Source organism: Pristiophorus japonicus, unplaced genomic scaffold, assembly GCF_044704955.1.
Source record: "Pristiophorus japonicus isolate sPriJap1 unplaced genomic scaffold, sPriJap1.hap1 HAP1_SCAFFOLD_1629, whole genome shotgun sequence".
In the NCBI taxonomy this organism is placed as follows: Eukaryota; Metazoa; Chordata; class Chondrichthyes; family Pristiophoridae; genus Pristiophorus; species Pristiophorus japonicus.
Genome location: NW_027251309.1, coordinates 22,501 through 41,364, shown reverse-complemented (window position 1 = coordinate 41,364; position 18,864 = coordinate 22,501). Strand labels below are relative to the sequence as shown.

Here is an 18,864-nt window from a genome sequence, read left to right as displayed (position 1 = left end):
GCTGGTCTGAGTGCCTTGTTGCACCACAGTCTCTCAAACATCATTTTACTCATGATGGATTGGCTAGCGCCAGTGTCCAGTTCCATGGCTACGGGTAAGCCATTCAATTTTACGTTTAGCATTATAGGTGGACATTTCGTCGAAAATGTGTGCACCCCGTGTACTTCAGCATCTGCCTCCTCTCTCTGAGGCTCGAAATTGCTTTGATCCACCATGGACCGATCTTCCTCTTCCACGTGGTGGTTAGCAGGTTTTGCAGAGCTTGTAGCTCGTCTGCAAGCTCGTTGGAGGTGCCCCATTGTTCCACAGCTCTTGCAAACATACCCTTTGAAGCGGCATGAATAGGCTGAATGGAAGCCTCCACAATGCCAACAAGTTGTGAATTGCCTTGCATTCATCCTTTGTTGGGGACTCTGAGTCATCTGGGTCACCTGAGGCCTGCTGGCTGTTGCAGACTCGTGGGTTCTGCCCTGTACATTTCTGCTCGCAAACACGGTTCCAGTTAATTTATGAACATTGCTCGCACGTGTGTGCTGAGAGATTTGTTTGGTGTTATCACTGGGGACATAAACGCCTGTGCTATCGCAATGGCCTTACTGAGGGTCGGTGTCTCTACAGTCAAAAGTTTTCGTTGGATGGTCTCGTGGCCAATGCCCAGTACAAAAAAGTCTCTGAGCATTTGCTCCAGGTAGCCATCAAACTCACATTGTCCTGCAAGTCGCCTTAGCTCGGCGACATAGCTCACCACTTCCTGACCTTCAGATCGCTGGCACGTGTAGAACCGATACCTCGCCATCAGCACGCTCTCCCTCGGGTTAAGATGCTCCCGAACCAGTGCACACAGTTCCTCATACGACTTATCTGTGGGTTTCACCGGAGCCAGAAGATTCTTCATGAGGCTGTAGGCCGGTGCCCCGCAGACCGTGAGGAGGACCGCTCTCCTTTTTGCAGCGCTTCCTTCTCCGTCCAGCTCGTTGGCTACAAAGTACTGGTCTAGCCGTTCGACATAGGCTTCCCAGTCCTCACCCTCCGAGAACTTCTCCAGGATGCCCACAGTTTGCTGCATCTTTGCATTGGATTCGTATACTCGTCGCCAGTTATTGTGTTCATAACACAGATGAGGCTGCACACAGGGAGGTTAAAGTAACAGTGACCTCAGTCTTTAATAAGACACTCCAGAGTGAGGAACAGGCCTTAGGGGCCGGCTTATATACAGTGCTCGCAAGGGATGCTGGGATCCCTTGGGACTTCAGGGGATGAGCTCCCTGGTGGCGGAACATGGGAGTGCATGCTTTACAGATACACAACACATGGGATTTAGGGTCAATATTTGGGGTATAAGGTCAATATTTGGGATTTAGGGTCAATATTTGGGGTATAAGGTCAATATTTGGGATTTAGGGACAATATTTGGGATTTAGGGTCAATATTTGGGAAATGGGGTCAATATTTTGGATTTAGGGTCAATATTTGGGATTTAGGAACAATATTTGGGGTATGGGGTCAATATTTGGGATTTAGGATCAATATTTGGGATTTAGGAACAATATTTGGGGTATGGGGTCAATATTTGGGATTTAGGGTCAATATTTGGGGTATGGGGGCTATATTTGGGATTTAAGGTCAATATTTGGGATTTAGGAACAATTTTTGGGAATTAGGGTCAATATTTGGGATTTATGGTCAATATTTGGGGTATGGGGTCAATATTTGGGATTTAGGGTCAATATTTGGGATTTAGGGTCAATATTTGGGGAATGGGGTCAATATTTGGGGTATGGGGTCAATATTTGGGATTTAGGGTCAAGATTTGGGATTTAGAAACAATATTTGGGATTTAGGGTCAATATTTGGGGTATGGGGTCAATATTTGGGATTTAGGGTCAATATTTGGGATTTAGGAACAATATTTGGGGTATGGGGTCAATATTTGGGATTTCGTGTCAATATTTGGGGTATAGGGGCTATATTTGGGATTTCAGGTCAATATTTGGGATTTAGGAACAATATTTGGGATTTAGGGTCAATATTGGAGGTATGGGGGCTATATTTGGGATTTAGGATCAATATTTGGGGTATGGGGGCTATATTGGGGATTTAGGGTCAATATTTGGGATTTAAGAACAATATTTGGGATTTAGGGTCAATATTTGGGGTATGGGGTCAATATTTGGGGTATGGGGTCAATATTTGGGATTTAGGGTCAAGATTTTGGATTTAGGAACAATATTTGGGATTTAGGGTCAATATTTGGGGTATGGGGTCAATATTTGGGGTATGGGGTCAATATTTGGGATTTAGGGTCAAGATTTGGGATTTAGGAACAATATTTGGGATTCAGGGTCAATATTTGGGGTATGGGGTCAATATTTGGGGTATGGGGGTCAATATTTGGGATTTAGGGTCAAGATTTGGGATTTAAGAACAATATTTAGGATTTAGGGTCAATATTTGGGGTATGGGGTCAATATTTGAGATTTAGGGTCAATATTTGGGGTATGGGGTCAATATTTGGGAGTTAGGGTCAATATTTGGGGTATGGGGGCTATATTTGGTATTTAGGGTCAATATTTGGGATTTAGTGTCAATATTTGGGGTATGGGGGCTATATTTGGTATTTAGGGTCAATATTTGGGATTTAGTGTCAATATTTGGGGTATGGGGGCTATATTTGGGATTTAGGGTCAATATTTGGGATTTAGGGTCAATATTTGAGGTATGGGGGCTATATTTGGGATTTAGGGCCAATATTTGGGATTTAGGGTCAATATTTGGGGTATGGGGGCTATATTTGGGATTTAGGGTCAATATTTTGGATTTAGGGTCAATATTTGAGGTATGGGGGCTATATTTGGGATTTAGGGTCAATATTTGGGGTATGGGGGCTATATTGGGGATTTAGGGTCAATATTTGGGATTTAGGGTCAATATTTGGGGTATGGGGTCAATAGTTTGGATTTATGGTCAACATTTGGGGTATGGGGTCAATATTTGGAATTTAGGGTCAATATTTGAGATTTAGGGTCAATATTTGGGGTATGGGGTCAATATTTGGGGTATGGGGTCAATATTTGGGATTTATGGTCAACATTTGGGGTATGGGGTCAATATTTGGAATTTAGGGTCAATATTTGAGATTTAGGGTCAATATTTGGGGTATGGGGTCAATATTTGGGGTATGGGGTCAATATTTGGGGTATGGGGTCAATATTTAGGGTATGGGTCGAAGATTTGGGTGTTTTAGATAGGGCCGGAACTTTAATTGGTGCCCGGGGTGTTCCGAGCGGAGGGTATTAGTGGGCGGGGACTTCCGGCGGCCTTTGCCCCGCAGGGACGGGGGAGGGTGAAGGGGGGACGGACCGACTTCCGGCGGCCTTTGCCCCGCAGGGACGGGGGAGGGTGAAGGGGGGACGGACCGACTTCCGGCGGCCTTTGCCCCGCAGGGACGGGGGAGGGTGAAGGGGGGACGGACCGACTTCCGGCGGCCTTTGCCCCGCAAGCTGAGGGGCGGGCGGCGCGGCGCGGTTTCCGGTTCCGGCGGCCGGGGCGATGGCGGACGAGGCGCCGGGCCCCGAGCGGCAGCGGCGGGAGGTGGAGGCGGCGCGGGGCGGCCGGCCGGCCGAGGGGGAGGCGTGGTGAGGCCGGGGGTCAGGGGTCCGGGGGCAGGGGTCAGGGGGCAATACCTGGGCTTTAGGGTCAAGCTTTGGGGCCAATATAAAGGGTTTAGGGTCAATATTTAGGATTTAGGGTCAAGGTTTGGGGGTTTAGGGTCAATATTTAGGATTTAGGGTCAAGGTTTGGGGGTTTAGGGTCAATATTTAGGATTTAGGGTCAAGGTTTGGGGGTTTAGGGTCAATATTTAGGATTTAGGGTCAAGGTTTGGGGGTTTAGGGTCAATATTTAGGATTTAGGGTCAAGGTTTGGGGGTTTAGGGTCAATATTTAGGATTTAGGGTCAAGGTTTGGGGGTTTAGGGTCAATATTTAGGATTTAGGGTCAAGGTTTGGGGGTTTAGGGTCAATATTTAGGATTTAAGGTCAAGGTTTGGGGGTTTAGGGTCAATATTTAGGATTTAGGGTCAAGGTTTGAGGGTTTAGGGTCAATATTTAGGATTTAAGGTCAAGGTTTGGGGGTTTAGGGTCAATATTTAGGATTTAGGGTCAAGGTTTGGGTGTTTAGGGTCAATATTTAGGATTTAGTGTCAAGGTTTGGGGGTTTAGGGTCAATATTTAGGATTTAGTGTCAAGGTTTGGGGGTTTAGGGTCAATATTTAGGATTTAGGGTCAAGGTTTGAGGGTTTAGGGTCAATATTTAGGATTTAAGGTCAAGGTTTGGGGGTTTAGGTCAATATTTAGGATTTAGGGTCAAGGTTTAGGGTCAATATTTAGGATTTAGGGTCAAGGTTTGGGGGTTTAGGGTCAATATTTAGGATTTAGGGTCAAGGTTTAGGGTCAATATTTAGGATTTAGGGTCAAGGTTTGGGGGTTTAGGGTCAATATTTAGGATTTAAGGTCAAGGTTTGAGGGTTTAGGGTCAATATTTAGGATTTAAGGTCAAGGTTTGGGGGTTTAGGGTCAATATTTAGGATTTAGGGTCAAGGTTTGGGGGTTTAGGGTCAATATTTAGAATTTAGGGTCAAGGTTTTGGGGTTTAGGGTCAATATTTAGGATTTAAGGTCAAGGTTTGGGGGTTTAGGGTCAAAATCTGGGATTTAGCATCAATGTTTGATGGTTCAGGTCAATATTTCGTGTTTAGTGTCAAGGTTTAGGGTCAATATATAGGGTTTAGGGGTGTTTGAACATAATAAGAACATAAGAATTAGGAACAGGAGTAGGCCATCTAGCCCCTCGAGCCTGCTCCACCATTCAACAAGATCATGGCTGATCTGGCCGTGGACTCAGCTCCACTTACCCGCCCGCTCCCCGTAACCCTTAATTCCCTTATTGGTTAAAAATCTATCTATCTGTGACTTGAATACATTCAATGAGCTAGCCTCAACTGCTTCCTTGGGCAGAGAATTCCACAGATTCACAACCCTCTGGGAGAAGAAATTCCTTCTCAACTCGGTTTTAAATTGGCTCCCCCGTATTTTGAGGCTGTGCCCCCTAGTTCTAGTCTCCCCGACCAGTGGAAACAACCTCTCTGCCTCTATCTTGTCTATCCCTTTCATTATTTTAAATGTTTCTATAAGATCACCCCTCATCCTTCTGAACTCCAACGAGTAAAGACCCAGTCTACTCAATCTATCATCATAAGGTAACCCCCTCATCTCCGGAATCAGCCTAGTGAATCGTCTCTGTACCCCCTCCAAAGCCAGTATATCCTTCCTTAAGTAAGGTGACCAAAACTGCACGCAGTACTCCAGGTGCGGCCTCACCAATACCCTGTACAGTTGCAGCAGGACCTCCCTGCTTTTGTACTCCATCCCTCTCGCAATGAAGGCCAACATTCCATTCGCCTTCCTGATTACCTGCTGCACCTGCAAACTAACTTTTTGGGATTCATGCACAAGGACCCCCAGGTCCCTCTGCACCGCAGCATGTTGTAATTTCTCCCCATTCAAATAATATTCCCTTTTACTGTTTTTTTTCCCCAAGGTGGATGACCTCACACTTTCCGACATTGTATTCCATTTGCCAAACCTTAGCCCATTCGCCAAACCTTAGCCCATTTGGGGGCTTAGGGTCAATATATAGGGTTTAGGGCCAAGGTTTAGGGTCAATATATAGGGTTTAGGGTCAAGGTTTGGAAGTTTACGGTCAATATATGGGATTTAGGGTGAAGGTTTGGGGTTTAGGGTCAATATTTGGGATTTAGGGTCCAAGTTTGAGTGTTTAGGGTCAATATATAGGGTTTAGGGTCAAGGTTTAAAATTTAGGGTCACGATCTGGGGGGTTTCGGGTTAATATTTGGGATTTAGGGTCAAGAGTTGGCTGTTTAGGGTCAATATATAGGATTTAGGGTCAAGGTTTGGGGCCCTGAGATTGGAATTTGGGGTTTTAACGTCAGTATTTGGGCTCCTGGGGTCTGACTTTTGGGTGTAGGGTCAAAATCTGAGGTTTTAGGGTTTAGATTTGTGTTTTAGGGTAAAGATTTGAGGTTTAATGGTCAATATTTGGGGTCGAGGTTTAAGATTAGGAGTTTTAGGGTCAAGACTTTTAGGGATAAGATTTGGGGCTTGGTCACAATTTGAGGGTCCAAATTTGGGGTTTTGGGTCAAACTTTAAGATTTCAGTGTCTCGATTTGGGGTCTGTGTTCTCTGTCACAGGCGGTGTCTGGGGCAGACGGTGGTCCGAGGGACGGATGGGTGGGGGGCCTGGGTTTGCCGTGCTCTCCTTCCGCTTTTTGCGTTTGGTTTCCGCCTGCTCCCGGCGAAGAGTCTCGAGGTGTTCGGCGCCTTCCCGGTCACTCCTCCACTTTGAGCTGGTCTTTGGGCCGGGGATTCCCCAGGTGTCGGTGGGGATTTACATCTTTGAAGGGAGGCTTTGAGGGTGTCCTCGAAGCGTTTTATCTGCCCTCCTGGGTCTCACCTGCCGCGACAGAGCTTGGACTGTGTGGCCCGCCCATCAGAGCTGATTGAGCCTGGTCAATGCTTCGATGCTGGGGTACAGCAGTAGTGAGGTTGGGGACAGCATCAAACAAGAAATTAGGGACGCGTGCAATAAAGGTACAGCAGTTATCATGGGCGACTTTAATCTACATATAGATTGGGCTAACCAAACTGGTAGCAATACGGTGGAGGAGGAGTTCCTGGAGTATATTCGGGATGGTTTTCTAGACCAATATGTCGAGGAACCAACCAGAGGGCTGGCCATCCTAGACTGGGTGATGTGTAATGAGAAAGGACTAATTAGCAATCTTGTTGTGCGAGGCCCCTTGGGGAAGAGTGACCATAATATGGTAGAATTCTTTATTAAGGTGGAGAGTGACCCAGTTAATTCAGAGACTAGGGTCCTGAACTTAAGGAAAGGTAACTTCGATGGTATGAGACGTGAATTGGCTAGAATAGACTGGCAAATGATACTTAAAGGGTTGACGGTGGATAGGCAATGGCAAACATTTAAAGATCACATGGGTGAACTTCAACAATTGTACATCCCTGTCCGGAGTAAAAATAAAACGGGGAAGGTGGCTCAACCATGGCTAACAAGGGAAATTAAGGATAGTGTTAAATCCAAGGAAGAGGGATATAAATTGGCCAGAAAAAGCAGGAAACCTGAGGACTGGGGGAAATGTAGAATTCAGCAGAGGAGGACAAAGGGTTTAATTAGGAGGGGGAAATAGAGTGTGAGAGGAAGCTTGCCGGGAACATAAAAACTGACTGCAAAAGCTTCTATAGATATGTGAAGAGAAAAGGATTAGTGAAGACAAACGTAGGTCCCTTGCAGTCAGATTCAGGTGAATTTATAATGGGGAACAAAGAAATGGCAGACTAATTGAACAAATACTTTGGTTCTGTCTTCACGAAGGAAGACACAAATAACCTTCCGAAAATACTAGGGGACCGAGGGTCTAGTGAGAAGGAAGAACTGAATGATATCCTTATTAGGCAGGAAATTGTGTTAGGGAAATTGATGGGATTGAAGGCCGATAAATCCCCGGGGCCTGATCGTCTGCATCCCAGAGTACTTAAGGAAGTGGTCCTAGAAATAGTGGATGCATTGGTGATCATTTTCCAACAGTCTATCGACTCTGGATCAGTTCCTATGGACTGGAGAGTAACTAATGTAACCCCACTTTTTAAAAAGGGAGGGAGAGAGAAAACGGGTAATTATAGACCGGTCAGCCTGACATCAGTAGTGGGGAAAATGTTGGAATCAATTATTAAAGATGAAATAGCAGCGCATTTGGAAAGCAGTGACAGGATCGGTCCAAGTCAGCATGGATTTATGAAAGAGAAATCATGCTTGACAAATCTTCTGGAATTTTTTGAGGATGTAACTAGTAGAGTGGACAAGGGAGAACCAGTGGATGTGGTGTATTTGGACTTTCAAAAGGCTTTTGACAAGGTCCCACACAAGAGATTGGTGTGCAAAATTAAATCACATGGTATTGGGGGTAATGTACTGACGTGGATAGAGGACTGGTTGGCAGACAGGAAGCAGAGAGTCGGGATAAACGGGTCCTTTTCAGAATGGCAGGCAGTGACTAGTGGAGTGCCGCAGGGCTCAGTGCTGGGACCCCAGCTATTTACAATATACATTAATGATTTGGATGAAGGAATTGAGTGTAATATCTCCAAGTTTGCAGATGACACTAAACTGGGTGGCAGTGTGAGCTGTGAGGAGGATGCTAAGAGGCTGCAGGGTGACTTGGACAGGTTAGGTGAGTGGGCAAATGCATGGCAGATGCAGTATAATGTGGATAAATGTGAGGTTATCCACTTTGGTGGCAAAAACACAAAGGCAGAATATTATCTGAATGGTGACAGATTAGGAAAAGGGGAGGTGCAACGAGACCTGGGTGTCATGGTACATCAGTCATTGAAAGTTGGCATGCAGGTGCAGCAGGTGGTGAAGAAGGCAAATGGTATGTTGGCCTTCATAGCGAGGGGATTTGAGTATAGGAGCAGGGAGGTCTTACTGCAGTTGTACAGGGCCTTGGTGAGGCCACACCTGGAATATTGTGTTCCGTTTTGGTCTCCTAATCTGAGGAAGGACATTCTTGCTATTGAGGGAGTGCAGCGAAGGTTCACCAGACTGATTCCCGGGATGGCAGGACTGACATTTGAACAAAGACTGGATCGACTGGGCTTATATTCACTGGCGTTTAGAAGAATGAGAGGGGATCTCATAGAAACATATAAAATTCTGACAGGATTGGACAGGTTAGATGCAGGAAGAATGTTCCCGATGTGGATGGGCAATGGCAGACATTTAGAGACCGCATGGATGAACTACAACAATTGTACATTCCTGTCTGGCGTAAAAATAAAAAAGGGAAGGTGGCTCAACCGTGGCTATCAAGGGAAATCAGGGATAGTATTGAAGCCAAGGAAATGGCATACACATTGGCCAGAAATAGCAGCGAACCCGGGGACTGGGAGAAATTTAGAACTCAGCAGAGGAGGACAAAGGGTTTGATTAGGGCAGGGAAAATGGAGTACGAGAAGAAGCTTGCAGGGAACATTAAGACTGATTGCAAAAGTTTCTATAGATATGTAAAGAGAAAAAGGTTAGTAAAGACAAACGTAGGTCCCCTGCAGTCAGAATCAGGGGAAGTCATAACAGGGAACAAAGAAATGGCGGACCAATTGAACAAGTACTTTGGTTCGGTATTCACTGAGGAGGACACAAACAACCTTCCGGATATAAAAGGGGTCGGAGGGTCTAGTAAGGAGGAGGAACTGAGGGAAATCCTTATTAGTCGGGAAATTGTGTTGGGGAAATTGATGGGATTGAAGGCCGATAAATCCCCAGGGCCTGATGGACTGCATCCCAGAGTACTTAAGGAGGTGGCCTTGGAAATAGCGGATGCATTGACAGTCATTTTCCAACATTCCATTGACTCTGGATCAGTTCCTATGGAGTGGAGGGTAGCCAATGTAACCCCACTTTTTAAAAAAGGAGGGAGAGAGATAACAGGGAATTATAGACCGGTCAGCCTGACATCGGTAGTGGGTAAAATGATGGGATCAATTATTAAGGATATCATAGCAGCGCATTTGGAAAGAGGTGATATGATAGGTCCAAGTCAGCATGGATTTGTGAAAGGGAAATCATGCTTGACAAATCTTCTGGAATTTTTTGAGGATGTTTCCAGTAGAGTGGACAAGGGAGAACCAGTCGATGTGGTATATTTGGACTTTCAGAAGGCTTTCGACAAGGTCCCACACAAGAGATTAATGTGCAAAGTTAAAGCACATTGGATTGGGGGTAGTGTGCTGACGTGGATTGAGAACTGGTTGTCAGACAGGAAGCAAAGAGTAGGAGTAAATGGGGACTTTTCAGAATGGCAGGCAGTGACTAGTGGGGTACCACAAAGTTCTGTGCTGGGGCCCCAGCTGTTTACACTGTACATTAATGATTTAGACGAGGGGATTAAATGTAGTATCTCCAAATTTGCGGATGACACTAAGTTGGGTGGCAGTGTGAGCTGCGAGGAGGATGCTATGAGACTGCAGAGTGACTTGGATAGGTTAGGTGAGTTGGCAAATGCATGGCAGATGAAGTATAATGTGGATAAATGTGAGGTTATCCACTTTGGTGGTAAAAACAGAGAGACAGACTATTATCTGAATGGTGACAGATTAGGAAAAGGGGAGGTGCAACGAGACCTGGGTGTCATGGTACATCAGTCATTGAAGGTTGGCATGCAGGTACAGCAGGCGGTTAAGAAAGCAAATGGCATGTTGGCCTTCATAGCGAGGGGATTTGAGTACAGGGGTAGGGAGGTGTTGCTACAGTTGTACAGGGCCTTGGTGAGGCCACACCTGGAATATTGTGTACAGTTTTGGTCTCCTAACCTGAGGAAGGACATTCTTGCTATTGAGGGAGTGCAGCGAAGGTTCACCAGACTGATTCCCGGGATGGCGGGACTGACCTATCAAGAAAGACTGGATCAACTGGGCTTGTATTCACTGGAGTTCAGAAGAATGAGAGGGGACCTCATAGAAACGTTTAAAATTCTGACGGGGTTAGACAGGTTAGATGCAGGAAGAATGTTCCCAATGTTGGGGAAGTCCAGAACCAGGGGTCACAGTCTAAGGATAAGGGGTAAGCCATTTAGGACCGAGATGAGGAGGAATTTCTTCACCCAGAGAGTGGTGAACCTGTGGAATTCTCTACCACAGAAAGTTGTTGAGGCCAATTCACTAAATATATTCAAAAAGGAGTTAGATGTAGTCCTTACTACTAGGGGGATCAAGGGGTATGGTGAGAAAGCAGGAATGGGGTACTGAAGTTGCATGTTCAGCCATGAACTCATTGAATGGCGGTGCAGGCTAGAAGGGCTGAATGGCCTACTCCTGTATCTATTTTCTATGTTGAGGAAGTCCAGAACCAGGGGTCACAGTCAGGATAAGGGGTAGGCCATTTCGGACTGAGATGAGGAGAAACTTCTTCACTCAGAGAGTGGTGAACCTGTGGAATTCCCTGCCGCAGAGAGTTGTTGAGGCCAGTTCCTTGGATATATTCAAGAGGGAGTTAGATGTGGCCCTTACGGCTGAAGGGATCAAGGGGTATGGAGAGAAAGCAGGAAAGGGGTACTGAGGTGAATGATCAGCCATGATCATATTGAATGGTGGTGCAGGCTCGAAGGGCCGAATGGCCTACTCCTGCACCTATTGTCTCTGTTTCTACACTCCTACCCAATGAGTACACTCCAACCAAACCGAAAGCTCGGTGGGAATGTAAGTTGTGAGGAGGATGCAAAGAGGCTTCAAGGGGATATAGACGGCTCAGTGAGTGGGCAAGAACATGGCAAATGGAATATAATGTGGGGAAATGTGAAGTTGTCCACTTTGGTCGGAAAACATTTCTAAGCTGAGTATTGTTTAAATGGAGAGAGATTGGGAAATGTTGGTGTTCAGAGGGACCTGGGTGTCCTTGTACACCAATCACTGAAAGTTAACCTGCAGGTACAGCAAGCAGTTAAGAAAGCAAATGGGATGTTGGCCTTTATTACAGGAGGATTTGAGTACAAGAGTAAAGACGTCTTACTGCGATTATACAGGGCCCTGGGGAGACCACACCTGGAGTATTGTGCACTGTTCTGGTCTCCTTACCTAAGGAAGGATATACTTGCCATTGAGGGAGTGCAGCGAAGGTTCACCAGACTGATTCCCGGGATGGGAGGATTGTCCTATGAGGAGAGATTGAGCAGACTGGGCCGATACTCTCTGGAGTTTAGAAGAGTGGGAGGTGATCTCACTGAAACGTGTCGGATTGTGAGGGGGATTGACAGGGTAGATGCAGGGAGGGTGTTTCCCCCCCCCCCGGGGCTGGGGAGTCTAGAACCAGGGGTCACACAGTCTCAGGATAAGGGCTCGGACATTCGGCCCCTCGAGCCCGCTCCGCCATCCAATCAGATCGTGGCTGATCCGATCTTGGGCTCAGCTCCACTTCCCCGCCCGCCCCTTCACTCCCTTATCGCTCAAAAATCTGTCTATCTCCACCTTAAATATATTCAGTGACCCAGCCCCCCACAGCTCTCTGGGGCAGAGAATTCCACAGATTCACCAGAAGAAATTCATCCTCATCTCCATCCTAAATGGGCGGCCCCTTATTCTGAGACTATGTGCCCCCTAGTTCTAGATTCCCCCACGAGGGGGAAACATCCTCTCTGCATCCACCCTGTCCAGCCCCTCTCAGAATCTGATACGTTTCGATAAGATCACCTCTCATTCTTCTAAACTCCAATGAGTAGAGGCCCAACCTGCTCAACCTTTCCTCATAAGGCAACCCCTTCATCACAGTTAAAAGATGGAAAGCGATAAAAGTTGTTGGGGATTTGAGTTTGGGATGTGGAGCGGGTTTGGATGGAGTGATTAATGTTGGCGACTGCGGTTATTTCTGATGAATGTTTGTGGTGTGAGCAGTGGGTCGTGGGGTTCAAGACCCACTGCCAGTACTGAGGGAGCTCCGTACTGTCGGAGGGGCGGTACTGAGGGAGCCCCGCACTGTCGGAGGGGCGGTACTGAGGGAGCCCCGCACTGTCGGAGGGGCAGTACTGAGGGAGCTCCGTACTGTCGGAGGGGCGGTACTGAGGGAGCCCCGCACTGTCGGAGGGGCAGTACTGAGGGAGCCCCGCACTGTCGGAGGGGCAGTACTGAGGGAGTGCCGCACTGTCGGAGGGGCGGTACTGAGGGAGCTCCGTACTGTCGGAGGGGCAGTACTGAGGGAGCTCCGTACTGTCGGAGGGGCAGTACTGAGGGAGCTCCGTACTGTCGGAGGGGCAGTACTGAGGGAGCTCCGTACTGTCGGAGGGGCGGTACTGAGGGAGAGCCGCACTGTCGGAGGGGCGGTACTGAGGGAGTGCCGCACTGTCGGAGGGGCGGTACTGAGGGAGAGCCGCACTGTCGGAGGGGCGGTACTGAGGGAGTGCCGCACTGTCGGAGGGGCAGTACTGAGGGAGTGCCGCACTGTCGGAGGGGCGGTACTGAGGGAGAGCCGCACTGTCGGAGGGGCAGTACTGAGGGAGTGCCGCACTGTCGGAGGGGCGGTACTGAGGGAGTGCCGCACTGTCGGAGGGGCGGTACTGAGGGAGCGCCGCACTGTCGGAGGGGCAGTACTGAGGGAGCTCCGTACTGTCGGAGGGGCAGTATTGAGGGAGCTCCGTACTGTCGGAGGGGCGGTACTGAGGGAGCGCCGCACTGTCGGAGGGGCGGTACTGAGGGAGAGCCACACTGTCGGAGGGGCAGTACTGAGGGAGCTCCTTACTGTCGGAGGGGCAGTACTGAGGGAGCTCCGTACTGTTGGAGGGGCAGTACTGAGGGAGCTCCGTACTGTCGGAGGGGCAGTACTGAGGGAGCTCCGTACTGTCGGTGGGGCAGTACTGAGGGAGCGCCGCACTGAGGGAGCGCCGTACTGTCGGAGGGGCAGTACTGAGGGAGCGCCGTACTGTCGGAGGGGCAGTACTGAGGGAGTGTCGGAGAGGCGGTACTGAGGGAGCTCCGTACTGTCGGAGGGGCAGTACTGAGGGAGTGTCGGAGAGGCGGTACTGAGGGAGCTCCGTACTGTCGGAGGGGCAGTACTGAGGGAGCGCCGTACTGTCGGAGGGGCAGTACTGAGGGAGCGCCGTACTGTCGGAGGGGCAGTACTGAGGGAGTGCCACACTGTCGGAGGGGCAGTACTGAGGGAGTGCCGCACTGTCGGAGGGGCAGTACTTGGGGAGCGTCGCACTGTCGGAGGGGCAGTACTGAGGGAGTGCCACACTGTCGGAGGGGACAGTACTGAGGGAGTGCCGCACTGTCGGAGGGGCAGTACTGAGGAAGTGCCGCACTGTCGGAGGGGCGGTACTGAGGGAGTGCCGCACTGTCGGAGGGGCTGTACTGAGGGAGCCCCGCACTGTCGGAGGGGCGGTACTGAGGGAGTGCCGCACTGTCGGAGGGGCAGTACTGAGGGAGCTCCGTACTGTCGGAGGGGCGGTACTGAGGGAGCGCCGCACTGTCGGAGGGGCAGTACTGAGGGAGTGCCGCACTGTCGGAGGGGCGGTGCGGGGGGGGAGTGTTTTCCCTGGGGCCACTATTTCTCACTCCACCAACATCACTAAAGAAACAGATGATGGGGGTCATTATCACAGTGCTGTTGTGGGAGCTTGCTGTGCGCAATTGACTCGTTTGCTACAGTACGACCGGGGACCACCCTTCGAAATGCCGTTAACTTGCTGTGAAACGCTTTGGGACGTTGTAAACTTGGAGTTCTGGTAACGGCAGCCATTCACCAGAAGAATAAGCCTGCTGAGTTTCACTTCTGTTTTCGGGACAGGGAATATTTTGGAGAGTGAGCCATGGGAAATTACCCTGCAGCTGGTGACGCGAGAGAGTCGTGAATGCGATCTTCCTCTTTCCGAGGGGCGGGGGGGAGGGAAGGGTGGTGGAGTTGGGGGAAAGCCTCCCCTTCGAAATGGCCCTCTCTCTGCCTCTCTGGTTCTGTACTGTCCAGGCAGAGTGATAATTTGCCTCAGTGCCCGAGGGTTTTTTGGGTGGGGGCTGGGGAAGATGACCCCCCCAGTGTTCCTGCTCCTGAACCACCGACTCTGCACTGGCAATGTGCGTCTGCACTTCGGGGGATACCGAGATTGGGCTTGCTGTGACGCCCTCCACAGTCAAATTTCCGGCCGACGCATGTGGCCACTGGGGTGCGCTGCTGGAGCACGGCCAATCCCCATGGGTTCCGTAATGCAGCAGGTCCATGGGAACACCACCCCCTCCACGTTCCCCTCCCAGTCACACACCATCCCTCGACTTGGAAATATATCGGCCGTTCCTTCATCGTCGCTGGGTCCCAATCCTGGAACTCCCTCCCTAACAGCACTGTGGGAGCACCTTCACCACACGGACTGCAGCGGTTCAAGAAGGGGGCTCAACACCACCTTCTCAAGGGGCAATTAGGGATGGGCAATAAATGCCGGCCTGGCCAGCAACGCCCACATCCCAGGAATGAATTTTAAAAAGGGTAGAGGGAGCTTTACTCTGTATCTAACCCCCTGTACCTGCCCTGGGAGTGTTTGATGGGACAGTGTAGAGGGAGCTTTACTCTGTATCTAACCCCTGTACCTGCCCTGGGAGTGTTTGATGGGACAGTGTAGAGGGAGCTTTACTCTGTATCTAACCCCCTGTACCTGCCCTGCGAGTGTTTGATGGGACAGTGTAGAGGGAGCTTTACTCTGTATCTAACCCCCTGTCCCTGCCCTGGGAGTGTTTGATGGGACAGTGTAGAGGGAGCTTTACTCTGTATCTAACCCCGTGCTGTACCTGCCCTGGGAGTGTTTGATGGGACAGTGTAGAGGGAGCTTTACTCTGTATCTAATTTCCGTTGACAGGAATCTGATTGAGCAGAGATGGTTCGAGCGGTGGAAGGAATATGTTGACAGTGGTGACCAAAACGCCTTCACCCACCCTGGGCCCATCGACAACACCAAACTGCTGGAAGGTAAGGGGGGTCGCTGCCCTTGGGCCTTCCTCGCTCGCCCTCCCTCCCTCCCTGGGCCGTCCTCGCTCGCCCTCCCTCCCTCCCTGGGCCATCCTCGCTCGCCCTCCCTCCCTCCCTGGGCCGTCCTCGCTCGCCCTCCCTCCCTCCCTGGGCCATCCTCGCTCGCCCTCCCTCCCTCCCTGGGCCGTCCTCGCTCGCCCTCCCTCCCTCCCTGGGCCATCCTCGCTCGCCCTCCCTCCCTCCCTGGGCCATCCTCGCTCGCCCTCCCTCCCTCCCTGGGCCATCCTCGCTCGCCCTCCCTCCCTCCCTAGGCCGTTCTCGCTCGCCCTCCCTCCCTCCCTACCTCCCTCCCTGGGCCATCCTCGCTCGCCCTCCCTCCCTCCCTGGGCCGTCCTCGCTCTCCCTCCCTCCCTCCCTCCCTCCCTGGGCCATCCTCGCTCGCCCTCCCTCCCTCGCCCTCCCTCCCTCCCTGGGCCATCCTCGCTCGCCCTCCCTCCCTCCCTGGGCCGTCCTCGCTCGCCCTCCCTCCCTCCCTGGGCCATCCTCGCTCGCCCTCCCTCCCTCCCTGGGCCATCCTCGCTCGCCCTCCCTCCCTCCCTGGGCCGTCCTCGCTCGCCCTCCCTCCCTCCCTACCTCCCTCCCTGGGCCATCCTCGCTCGCCCTCCCTCCCTCCCTGGGCCGTCCTCGCTCGCCCTCACTCCCTTCCTCCCTCCCTCCCTGGGCCGTCCTCGCTCGCCCTCCCTCCCTCCCTGGGCCGTCCTCGCTCGCCCTCACTCCCTCCCTCCCTCCCTCCCTGGGCCGTCCTCGCTCGCCCTCCCTCCCTCCCTGGGCCGTCCTCGCTCGCCCTCCCTCCCTCCCTGGGCCGTCCTCGCTCGCCCTCACTCCCTTCCTCCCTCCCTCCCTGGGCCATCCTCGCTCGCCCTCCCTCCCTCCCTGGGCCGTCCTCGCTCGCCCTCACTCCCTCCCTCCCTCCCTCCCTGGGCCATCCTCGCTCGCCCTCCCTCCCTCCCTCCCTGGGCCGTCCTCGCTCGCCCTCCCTCCCTCCCTGGGCCATCCTCGCTCGCCCTCCCTCCCTCCCTCCCTGGGCCGTCCTCGCTCGCCCTCCCTCCCTCCCTGGGCCATCCTCGCTCGCCCTCCCTCCCTCCCTCCCTGGGCCATCCTCGCTCGCCCTCCCTCCCTTCCTCCCTGGGCCATCCTCGCTCGCCCTCACTCCCTCTCTCCCTCCCTGGGCCATCCTCGCTCGCCCTCCCTCCCTCCCTGGGCCATCCTCGCTCGCCCTCCCTCCCTCCCTGGGCCGTCCTCGCTCGCCCTCCCTCCCTCCCTCCCTGGGCCATCCTCGCTCGCCCTCCCTCCCTCCCTGGGCCATCCTCGCTCGCCTTCCCTCCCTCCCTCCCTCCCTGGGCCATCCTCGCTCGCCCTCACTCCCTCTCTCCCTGCGCCCCGCTTCACGTTGGACAGGTGAGCTCGTGGCCAGACTCTCGCTGAGCTGGAGTGGCAACGTGTCCGGCCGATCGATGAGCCGGGCAATTGGCGACTGCCACTGGTCCCAGGGCTCCGGCCTGCGGGCCTTACCAGCGGGGCGGTGGGTGGGAGAAGGGGCTGCCGCTGGAGCTGTGCTGACTCCCGAACTCCCCTGGCGGGGTTAGGAGGACCCTGCGGATTGGGGGAGGGGGCTGGTGGGGAGGAGGAGGAGGAGGCGGGGGGGAGGAGGAGGCGATTGGACTCCCCTGTACGGAGCAGAGTGAGCGAGTGCAGCCATTCTGTGCCGTCTGCTCCCCCCGCGTCTCCCGTTTAAACCGTACACACGGCGCCTCGCAGGAGCGTAAGTCAGACACACGAGCCTCGCAAGGCGATATTAGGGACTGGAGATCAGAGGCTGGATTGCAGAGGTCGGTTTTAAGCAGCGTCTTGGAGGAGGAAAGGGAGAGGAGTGGGTCTGTGTCCCGTGAGAGCTTGCCGTGTGGGGGCGGTGAGAGGGGAGGGGGGTGGCGGGGAGAGAGTGGGCGGTCCCCGGGGGGAGCGGAGAGAGGGGACGGCCCCCGGGATGGGGGAGAGGGGGCGGGGCGTGCGGTTGAAGATCTCCCTCTGACTCTCCTGTCTTGTTTCCCCCCCCCTCCCACCCGTGCAGCCGGCGAGACCCATACGCTGAAGGAGAACCTGATCGAGAACGAGGATTACATACTGCTGCGATCCGACGCCTGGGACAAGCTGGTCAGCTGGTACGGCCAGCCCGAGGGGCAGGAGCCAATCGAACGCAAGGTGAGCGTGGGGGAAAACCCCAAAACCGGGGTCGGCCAAATCCCCGGGGTCACCCCAACACCCGCTCCAAATACATACCCCTCGATTATAATCCAGCCTGTAACTCACTCCCGGGTATCTGTTATTCTATATATAAACCCCCCGAACCCCTCGATTAGATTCCAGCCTGTAACTCACTCCCGGGTATCTGTTATTCTATATATAAACCCCCGAACCCCTCGATTAGATTCCAGTCTGTAACTCACTCCCGGCTATCTGTTATTCTATATATAAACCCCCCGAACCCCTCGATTAGATCCCAGCCTGTAACTCACTCCCGGGTATCTGTTATTCTATATATAAACCCCCGAACCCCTCGATTATAATCCAGCCTGTAACTCACTCCCGGCTATCTGTTATTCTATATATAAACCCCCCGAACCCCTCGATTAGATCCCAGCCTGTAACTCACTCCCGGGTATCTGTTATTCTATATATAAACCCCCCGAACCCCTCGATTAGATTCCAGCCTGTAACTCACTCCCGGGTATCTGTTATTCTATATATAAACCCCCCGAACCCCTCGATTAGATTCCAGCCTGTAACTCACTCCCGGGTATCTGTTATTCTATATATAAACCCCCCCGAACCCCTCGATTATAATCCAGCCTGTAACTCACTCCTGGGTATCTGTTATTCTATATATAAACCCCCCGAACCCCTCGATTATAATCCAGCCTGTAACTCACTCCCGGGTATCTGTTATTCTATATATAAACCCCCGAACCCCTCGATTAGATTCCAGCCTGTAACTCACTCCCGGGTATCTGTTATTCTATATATAAACCCCCCGAACCCCTCGATTAGATTCCAGCCTGTAACTCACTCCCGGGTATCTGTTATTCTATATATAAACCCCCCGAACCCCTCGATTAGATTCCAGCCTGTAACTCACTCCCGGGTATCTGTTATTCTATATATAAACCCCCCGAACCCCTCGATTATAATCCAGCCTGTAACTCACTCCTGGGTA

The 18,864-nt window shown here is 51.8% G+C and overlaps 1 protein-coding gene across 1 annotated transcript in view; it reads left to right on the top strand.

Moving 5' to 3' along the window:
• Positions 1-3,549: 3,549 nt before the first annotated feature.
• Positions 3,550-18,864, top strand: part of LOC139243145 (ubiquitin carboxyl-terminal hydrolase 11-like) — a gene marked incomplete at its 3' end in the record, with an annotated part of 35,901 nt that continues 20,586 nt past the window's right edge. The window contains exons 1-3 of the mRNA XM_070870709.1: positions 3,550-3,635; positions 15,484-15,593; positions 17,722-17,852. Coding sequence (XP_070726810.1) covers positions 3,550-3,635; positions 15,484-15,593; positions 17,722-17,852 — 327 coding nt within the window. The remainder of the gene's footprint in view (positions 3,636-15,483; positions 15,594-17,721; positions 17,853-18,864) is intronic.